The sequence below is a fragment of the Corvus brachyrhynchos genome, unplaced genomic scaffold, assembly GCF_000691975.1.
Source record: "Corvus brachyrhynchos isolate BGI_N302 unplaced genomic scaffold, ASM69197v1 scaffold3, whole genome shotgun sequence".
In the NCBI taxonomy this organism is placed as follows: Eukaryota; Metazoa; Chordata; class Aves; order Passeriformes; family Corvidae; genus Corvus; species Corvus brachyrhynchos.
In genome coordinates, this window is record NW_008237619.1 from 10,344,941 (window position 1) to 10,354,630 (window position 9,690).

Genomic DNA, 9,690 nt, shown 5'->3' on the forward strand with positions numbered 1-9,690 from the left:
CGCTGGGATCGCGGGCAGTTAGCTCGGCAGGGTCAGGAGCAGGGATGAGGTTTCCCAGGGCTGGGCGGTCTGCCGGCGGGTGGGAAGTCCGCGCTGCACTCGAGCGAACGGCGCCAAAGTTGGCAGCGTGAAACTCGGGTTCAGGAAGAGACACGAGAGAGTTGGAACGCTGTGGTTTGTCTTAGTCCCTGCCGAGGTTTGGATCGGGTGGCATGGAACAGTGGGCCAAGGCGGAATAACTTGCTCAGTGACATTCAGGGTCAGGTTGTGTCAACAGACGAGGCTCTGAGTAACCTGAGGTGGTTGAAGATCACGGAATCGTTAAGGTTGGGAAAGACCTCTAAGATCATGGAATCCAGCCATTAACCCAGCACCACCATGTTCACCACTAAACCACGTCCACAGGTGCCACATCCACAGGTTGTTTGAACACTTCCAGGGATGGTGACTCTGCCCCTTTACTGGGCAGCCTGTTCCAATGCCTGATCTCCCTTTCAGTGAAGAGATTTTTCCTCATACCCAATCTAAATATTCCATGACAAAACTTGAAGCTATTCCATGTTACCCGGTCTGTTGTTACCTGGGAGGAGAGACTGACCCCTGCCTGGCTACATCCTCCTTTCAGGTGCTTGTAGAGAGTGATAAGTTCACCCCTGAGCCTCCATTTCTCCACACTAAACAATGCCAGTTCCCTCACCTGCCCCTCTAAACCCTTCAGCAGCTTTTCCCTTCTCTGGATACGCACCTCGATGTCCTTCCTGAACTTAGGGACCCAGAAGTGGACACAGGACTCAAGGCAGCCTCACCAGTGCCAAGTACAGGGGGATAGTCACTGCCCTGATCCTGCTGGCCACACTATTGCTGACACAGGCCAGGATGTCGTTGCCCTTCTTTGCCACTTGGGCACACACTGGCTCATGTTCAGCTGCTGTCAAACAGCATCCCCAAGTCTTTTTCTGCCGGGCAGCTTTCCAGCACTCTTCCCCCAGCCTGTAGTGATGCCTGGAGTTGTGACGCAAATGCAGCACCTGGCACTTGACCTTGTTGAACTTCATGCAACTGGCCTCAGCCCATCAATCCAGCCTGTCCAGACCCCTCTGCAGAGCCTTCCTGCCCTCAAGTAGAGCAACACTCCCATCCAACTTGGTGTTATCAAAGATGTCCCTGCTCTTGGCAGGGAGGCTGGACTGGATGACCTGTAAAGGTCCCTTCCAATCCAGCTCTTCATATATGAAGAGTAAGGTGTCTTGTTGCTGTGCATAAAACTCAACACACAAAACTTGCTGTTGAGCAGTGCTGCAGGTTTTTTTGGCAAGTAATACAAGATATTTACCCCAAAGCACCGCGTCCTGCACCTGCAACCACCTGACATCAAAGAAAATGAATTCTAGGGTGAGGTTCCCTTTGTTTTGCTTCCTTGGGCACATCCATGCTCCCACTTTCAGCCTGCTTCTTGTGGCAGGTAGGAGTGTGCATCTGCTTCCTCAGGCAGCATCCTGGGCCTCTGGCAGCAGCACAGACAGAGTTCAGAAATATGGACTGTCTGGGGCACAGGTGTTACTTGTGAAAACACAGTCACATGTCAGGACCATTAACATTGCAGAGAGATGAATATGGGACAGGAAGTCTCTCAGCCTGGCTATGACAAAAAGCTGATAAAAATTTCATAGTTGCTGGTTGCTGGGCACTAGCTCAGCAAGTGTCTCTCCTGGGTGTTTCCTTTCTCTCTGTGTTCTCCAGTCTCTGTGTTTGGCATTAATTGCCAAATGAGTCTTTATTGCTTAATGACTTCTAAGTCCAGTTTATGCAATCAAGCAGTCGTAGAAATGCATTTCAAAAGAAATCTATTCCTTTTAACAGCCATGCTGTTTTGTGTTACATTCCCACTGATGTTTGCTCTCTGGAGGAGAAATGTGGATATAGGAAGTGTAAAAATTAATATCGTTAGAAATGTTTTTCTTTCTTTAAAGAGAGTGGACCGAGCCTCTGAGTATGCTCTCTCTGAAGCTTTTTCCCTTCAAAAGTCAAGGTATCCACAGAGGCCTTGGGGTCCTGTGACAAGTCTGGAAACCGCAGAACGGCTGCAAGATCATCATGAGGCCCATGAGGAAGGTGAGCTAAAATTCTGCTTGCCACAAGCTGCCTGAAATGAACTGTTCTTGATCCAGCTTTGTTGTTCTGATCTGAACAGGCTCTTGCAAAGCTTGAGTTCACAAGAAACAGTTAATAGTCAGATGTCTTTCATCTAATGGAGAAAGGCATAAGAAGGATCAGTTGCTGAAGTTCAAGGTTGATCTTAAATGACATACCTAAAAGAAGGATAAACTCTCTGTCTCCTGGAGATAGCAGGTCAAGAAAAGGGTAAGAACTGCCCTTGAAGACACACTGTATGGTCAAAGCCAAGGTAGTGGGCTGTAGGAAACCAGGTGAAATTACCTGACATATTTCTGATAGCAGACTAGATGTGGAAATGGAGTTGCTCTATGTAAATTTCACATCTACAAATAATGATGCAAAATTTTCCTCACTAATGAGCTAACTAAATATTTCTTTTTAAAGCCTGCAGCCAAAGGTGCTTGCTGCAGTTTGAAAGTAAGGCTGTGGTAGATTTAAAAAACAAAGAGGAGGGAAATTATCACCCATCAGTGCTGGGAATATGTCTGCAGTGTAAAAAGCTGATAGGAGACAGGATTTTAAAAACTGAGTTAACCGATGATGACACATCTTAAGAGCATCCACTTCAATACAGGAAGTCAGCTTTTTCACTTGTCATCATCAAGGGTTCAACTGACAACATGGAATACACTTACCTACTTAGAGTGCACTGTCTGAATGCATTATACAGCACAGAGGCTCCAAAGGAGCTGTCTTGGCTTTGGTGAAAAGCCTTGTCTTTTCCTTTGGTGAAAAGGTTCCTTGCTTTCCTCACGTTTCTTTAATATTTTTGTTTCTCTGCTAGGGTTTTCCTTTTTATAGCTACCAATCTCTCAGAACTGTTCCTAGCTCAACTGAACTTCTTTTATCTGGAATCCATTATTACAATACTTAGTGGTATTAACTACACATAGCCCACTTTTCAAAGGAAGGTGTCAATAAGAGAAGTGCCAGAACGCTTTTCTTCCAGTTATGAGAAGATCACAAATCCCAGTCAAAAAAGTAACCCTTCCCCAAGTGGCAAGTTGTTTCTGCTCTTCTTTCTGTTATCAGATATATTTCCCTGTTCTGAGCTGGCCTGAGAGATTATGAAAGAGAATAAAAGTGATTGAAGGACAACAAACATTAGATTTATGCTTTCTTCAAAAAACACACCATTTTTTAGGAAAGTTTGAAAAAGGCTTTATTGCCTTAGAAATACCAGGGAGCATCTTCACTTTGTGTTGGGAAATATTTGGAGCAGCTGTTTGCTCCTGTCTGTTGACTGTGTGCCTTACACTGTGTAATGACTCCCACTAGAGTGGCTGCCGAGATCCCAGCTCCTTGTCCATCCTCATCGCACGGACGGCTGAGGATGGCTCCACTTCTTGTGGGGCTGCTCCTGATGCCTTGCAGTTTACAGCCCTGTGTCCTGCTTCAGGAACAGCTTGGCCACCCATACAGCAAGGTCAGCTGGTTTCTTGAGGCAGCAGACACGTGAGCTGACCTTGCTTTTGAGAAGGAACTCTGAAAAAGGAATTCTTTTGTTTTTCCAACAGAAGACTGGAGATGCAAACAGTCCATTGAAGGACTTCATACCCAGCTGTTCATTAGGCAGTTGAGCTCACTGAGGAGCACCACATCCATCATGGGTGCATTCCTGTAGCTGCAGTCTTAACCCTGAGTCCCAGGTGCAGTTTGCCACCTGACAGATTCGTAGACTCTCCAGTAGCTCATGTGGTACTTGCAAAGGGTTAACCTGTACACATGAAGCAAATGTTTGTCCAAACAGCAGTTCTTCTGAATTTAGCATATGACAGCCTTGGCTGTAGATGTGGAAACCATCTAAGTGTCTACAAGTGCAGTGGTAAAACATATGAAAACTATCTGAGTTATGAATTATCTCATGTGAATTCCATCTCCTCAATAAATGCTGTAAAATAATCACGAGTGATCTAAATGCCCATGGAATCATAGTAGGAAAAATAAGGAGGAGAAGAATTAATTTGTGACACATGTGACAGGGACAAAATTTGGCACCTTTTCTTCCTGTTCTTTTATAGATCAAGAAGATGAGAACCGAACTATTAGCTTTATTCCATTTTCTGTTGCTGATCAGCTTGCAGTCATTCTCAGCGTACAGCTATCCCAGACTATTGCTGGTTTACACTTAGCCATATAGTTTTTTTACGCAAGTGAAGTCATCGGTCTCTTTCTTCATGATAGCCCAGGAGCTGCTCAGTAAGTGGATGAAGTCCAAACTGCAACTGGAGCTGAGTGATGGAGAAGAGGAAGTTGACTCTGTCCTTCAGGAAGAGCCTCCTGCAACCCCTCCGAAGTATGAGCACTTTGATGGTGAGAGCACTGCAAAGCAAGTCCTGGTTTCGTCTCTGAGGCTGTGCTGGGGAAGGAGGTCAGGTCTTATGGTTTATCAGACTGAGAGGTAACAGTTGTTTTGAGGCCAGGACAGTGGACTCAGTAGAAACAAGATTAAAGATGATGATTTTTGTCCCCCAGCTCTTACAGCATTTTGCTGTATGACTGCATAAATGCACCTCATAAACATTCAGTGTCTCCCCTTGTAAAAGAGAATTTTTTTTTCTTTTGTGAACCTGTATTTTTGAGGCCTGTCAAGTTTATACAGCCGTTTGAGATGCTGAGAGGTGGGACAGTAAAAAATGGATGAAACATTGTTAGTGCTCTAGCGTGTTCAGTGGGAGACTGATTAAGACTCTGGGGATAAATGGAGTGCAGTCAGTGTGTCCACGTTCATCAGAAATGCATTCACAGTCTGGGGAAGTGATCCCTTTAATTACATTAGGCTTTGTGATCTGAGAAGGGTTTATTCATTTCAGACTAGCCTGAGATAATCTGAATTTCTCATTTCAGACTTGTGCAGCTATCTGGAATGTGAAATGGAAAGTTCCTCTGTCCAGAAATACCTTCAGCATCTTTTGCAGAGTGAAGTTGTGAACTGTGGTATAGCAAAACACCTTAGACTTGAAGAGATCAAGGAAAAAAAAAAACATGCAGATCCACGAATAATCATGGAGCTCAGACACAAGCAGGTGAGCAGGCAAAGCAGCTCAGTTAAAAGGAATAAGATGGAGGATTATAGGATTAGAGTAAATGCTCAGTGATACCTCCCCAGTATTCTCTCAGAGCCTGCAATAATCTCTGACTTGGAAGCAACTACCCAAAGATACTCTTCCCCAGTTCAGCTGAAACTTTACTTCATTTCCATGTGCACATTAGCCATTCAGCAGTAGCTTGCACAGTCAGCTTTCACTAAAACTGTTCAGGTTTTCTCCCTTTTTCTGAAGACTTCCAGGAAGAGCTGCCATAGCAGTCAGTTCTGAATTTGCTCCCATTAAGGAATATTGATTTAATTTCACTCTCTCACATGGTCAAGAGCAGAATCTCTCCAGTCAGTGCCAGCTACGGGTAGGGTTTCTTTCTTAATGTGAAAGGTGGATTGTGACCCAGCCTGGCAGTCTACAGGGAGCTTCAAATTCTTCAGCCTTTGGTGCTTGCTCTCCGATTTTGCCGATTTCCTCCTTCCCAGGTGAAAGAAAACCGAATGAGGCATCAGAAGGCTTTAGAGCTTCAGAGACAAAAAGAGTCCCTGAAGAAAGCAATTCTGTCTGAGGCCAGGCTCCAAGCACAGGAGGAGGATAGAAGGAAGGCCCTGCAGGCTAAGAAGGAGGAGGAGGAGATCCAGAGGGAAATGGTGAAGCTGCGAAAGGAAATGGCTGAGAAGAAGCACACTGTGGCAAAAGTTTGGAGAATGTAAGGAAGAGGGTGTGTGGGTGTGTGTGTGTGTAGAGATATGAAAGCACTTATCAGCTCCTTTTGTTAAATGTAAGAGCAGTGGTGATCCCAAACAAAACAGCTGTTATTGTCTCTGAACTCTCCCAAAACCTTTTAGTCTTTTGTTACCAACATCAGTGACAGAGTTTTCCATGAGTGGGAAGGTGGGCTAATATAGTGTTATCCTCTCCTCAGCCATTATGGTATGTGCACTGAAACACAAAGCAGGAGTGTGTTTGCACCACTGTACATTCTCTCCATCAGCTCTGTGGCTACATCCAGCCTTGTTAGCATCTAATGCCACCAGAAAGCCAGTACACAGAAAAAAATAAAAGAAAAAAATAGTCTGTGTTGAAAGTCTAGCACTTGCAATACTTCCCCTACTATGAAAGATAAAGAGCATTCTTGGCTGAGGATTCTGCAGAGACATAATTTTTTTCTTTTGCTGAGCTTGGATTGTCACAGAGATGTCACTTTTAGGAATGCCATTTATTTACTTAGGCAGCCCTGAGATCCTAAATCTTCTCATACAAGTGCTTAAATGAAATATTTACTGAAATTATTTACTATTTTCTTCTGCCTTCTATATTTAGAAAATGCACCAGACTGTTTAATCTCTGGGACCCCAAACCATTACAGAGGTGGTTTTTAAGAAGGCCAAGTTAAAATAATCAGCAACTTTCTAAGCTGTAGAGGTGGTTCTTTTGGAATTGGCCAGAAAGAGAAGGTATTAGATTGTATATCAGATATTAGATCTGTATGTTTGTTCACTTTGCAGGGAGGGGAAGATACAAAAAAAACCTCAGAAGCTGTCAGTGCAGGAGGTGTCTGTTACTGTGTCACCACCCCTGGTCCTGAAGAGAGAAGAGCAAGGAGAAGAGAAACAGAGAAGGACTCAGGAGCTGCTGCACAGGATTCACATCAGTAAGCAGAGAGTGAGCATCACCTTTCTTTATCTGAGACTCTGAGCTCCCTGCCCTTGGCTACCATTTGGAAAATGAAGTAAGAAGTCATGGTTATGCAGAAGTTTTTACTTTTTCCAAGACCTTCTGATACCAGGAATGTATGAGAGCAGGGCAAAAAGTGTCTTATAAGACTAGGAGCAAGAAATCCTGAGGTACCAACCCCAGTGGGCCTGTGCCTCCAGTGTACTTAGTGGGACATTTCACTTAGAATTGTGGAAAAGACACAGCTCTCAAGACAAGTGAGACCATAAAGGCTTCTGCAATCAAGAAATAAGGGGATATACAGAGTAGGAAGTGGAGTGAGATTTGTTTTCCCTCAAGGAAGGAAATAAAAGGAGAAAGTGGCAGAAAAAAGGCCTGAGAAGCCCTTATTGTATGTGTGGGAAGGCATTTTAAAGACTGCTTTGCAGACTCTATTTCAGGAACAGGGAGAGGAAAGAGAAATGCTGCAGCCTGGGATGAATTTGGAGCTCTGAGAGTTGATGCACGCCAGGACATCCACAGTAACAGGTTCCTCAGGGACCCCCTTCCACTCGGTGCAGTAGGATATTCTGTGTTACTGCAACAGCTCTTTCGAGGCAAACAAACTTTAATAATTCCTAGTAGGAACCTCTTTCTTTTACCTTCATTTTTCTGGTACCATGGTCAGCTCTGGGTTAAACACGTATCAAATACTTGCAACTGAAGAGTGATCTTTTAGTACTGAATAATTTTCTATGGGCAGTCTGAGCAAAGGGAATAAATTTCCTGAGTGGAGGTATGAATGCTATCCATCACATAATGTTTTCAATTAATAGAGCAGTCATCATCGTTGATGTCTATATGTCTACATCTAGGGGTTTTTTCAGCAGAAGAGTCCCATCATTTTTATGGTGATTCTCCTCACAGCTCAATCCATCTGCCCATCTGCTGGATTTGAGTTTGGCTTGCTGTTTAGCAGTACACAGCCTCTCTCCAGCACAGTCTAAGCTGTGAAGATAAGCCTGAATGAAACCACAGAACAATTCAGGACTGGCGTAATGGGAGAAGCCACAGCTTGGCTGAGCTAAGCAATAGTGACATTTTGATTACTTTCCTAAAGCAGAAAGAAACAGCTAATGCATTGACTTTTTGTAAGTCTCCATTTGAAGATTTCAAGTGAGAGAGGAATGCAATTAACACAAGGCACTATGACAAAAAGGGAACAGCAGAGTCCTGTGAGTTGACCCACTTGGAGGATCAAAATGAACAGTGTCTGCAGTGACAGGGCGAGAATTATGGGGTAGATTAGATAGCAAATTGCTGCTCTGTACAATGTAAATTACTCCCAAAGGCAGCGAGTCTAATTACACAATAGGGGAAAGGTTTGGCTTCCTACTGGAACAAGGATGAGCTGAGGTGATGTCATAAATTCACTCTAGGATGTGACTTGATTTTTGTCTAAGTTAAAAAAAAATTTTTTTTAAAGCAGGACTTCTTCACACGTGTTCTCATCTGTAACATCTTAGACATTTTCTAGATTTAAGAATATTTTCCATGTCTCTAGAAATTCTATGTTCCTCACCCATTTCATTCCTTTACACGTGGTGAACTAAGTGCATTTCATTCCAAAGCATGGATCCCCATGATATGATGTCTCTTTTTAGACCCTTTCTGCTTTTTGTAGAAGACCTGCACATGCTCTGCAATACTTTTTTTTCTTTATCCTCAAGGTAATTGTTGAAAATGAGGATTCTAAAAAGAATCTCAAAAAGGAAAGTTAGAATAGGCAAAGGGCGGAGAGGATCAGTATTTGTGTGGCAGACTGTATCTTGCTCATTGGTTTTTTGAAACTCTCCCATGCAGTGCTTGCAACGACATTTCTCTGCTTGGCTGAAAGTCATTCTGGAGCGCAGAATTAAAATGGGAAAAGCCAGAGCCCTTGCTGACTGGAGATGCCAACTGAAGGCCCTGCGAGCTTGGAGAAACTATGCTTGGGCCCAGAAAGTAGAGCAGGAGACACAGCAATTGGAAGTTCATCTCCAAGATCAAAACAGGTAGTGACCCTTTACTGTGGAATTCCTCCTACTGCATCCGTACTTGGGCAGAGTGGTGATCAGGGACTGTAAAAGGAGCCTGTCAGTTACCCAGCAGGAGGGAAACAGCAGCTTTTTGAGAAAATTGCTACAGTGCCTGCAGTCTGCCAGAGGCATTGTGGCACAGATGAAAAGGAGGACAGATAGAAACAAGTGCTTTAGCACTTTCCAACAAGCCTCAGTCTCTCTGTAGGTATCTTTCCTAGAAATCTCACTCTGGCTTGCTCTGGCCTCCAGAGAATATGAGTTGCCAAATTTATTCCTGATTAATATATTTGCTGTTTCAGTAGTAGTGTAGCAGAGATCATTTTAGCCAGTGCCTTTGATTAAGGAGGCTGTTGGATGAATTTCCTACCATCCAGAGAAACACTGCTCTTGCAGGTGTCTGGCAGGCTGCAGTGGTGAGACACTGTCACTTCCCCATATGCAGCTGGCCAGGGAACACGATACCTCTTTCGCAACTATCCTGCATTCCAGAGACGACACAGGAAATTGCAAAGTGTGAACTAGTGAAACTTAATTCAGAATAGCAGCCATCCTTTCTGCCCTCCCACTCGTCCTTGGACAAGCTCTGTACAACTTCAGAGGGCCTTCAGAGTTAAGCAACAAAAGGAAATGATGTGGCTTTGTGCCTTGGCAGAAGCCTCCCTGCTGCCATAACACAAACGTTTTGTCATTCAGGAAAACCCAACTGGCTGTGGAGCACAACGAGCGACGGGCCCCGCGCC

General features: G+C 44.2%; 1 protein-coding gene across 1 annotated transcript in view; it reads left to right on the top strand.

Annotated features, from left to right (window-relative positions):
* The first annotated feature begins 449 nt into the window (after positions 1 to 449).
* The window catches only part of CCDC191 (coiled-coil domain containing 191), a 21,489-nt gene continuing 12,248 nt past the window's right edge, over positions 450 to 9,690 (top strand). Inside the window, exons 1-7 of the mRNA XM_017731921.1 lie at positions 450 to 2,112; positions 4,360 to 4,488; positions 5,023 to 5,201; positions 5,699 to 5,922; positions 6,722 to 6,878; positions 8,733 to 8,923; positions 9,644 to 9,689. Of these exons, the coding sequence (XP_017587410.1) occupies positions 1,767 to 2,112; positions 4,360 to 4,488; positions 5,023 to 5,201; positions 5,699 to 5,922; positions 6,722 to 6,878; positions 8,733 to 8,923; positions 9,644 to 9,689 (1,272 nt within the window). The 5' untranslated portion in view covers positions 450 to 1,766. The remainder of the gene's footprint in view (positions 2,113 to 4,359; positions 4,489 to 5,022; positions 5,202 to 5,698; positions 5,923 to 6,721; positions 6,879 to 8,732; positions 8,924 to 9,643; position 9,690) is intronic.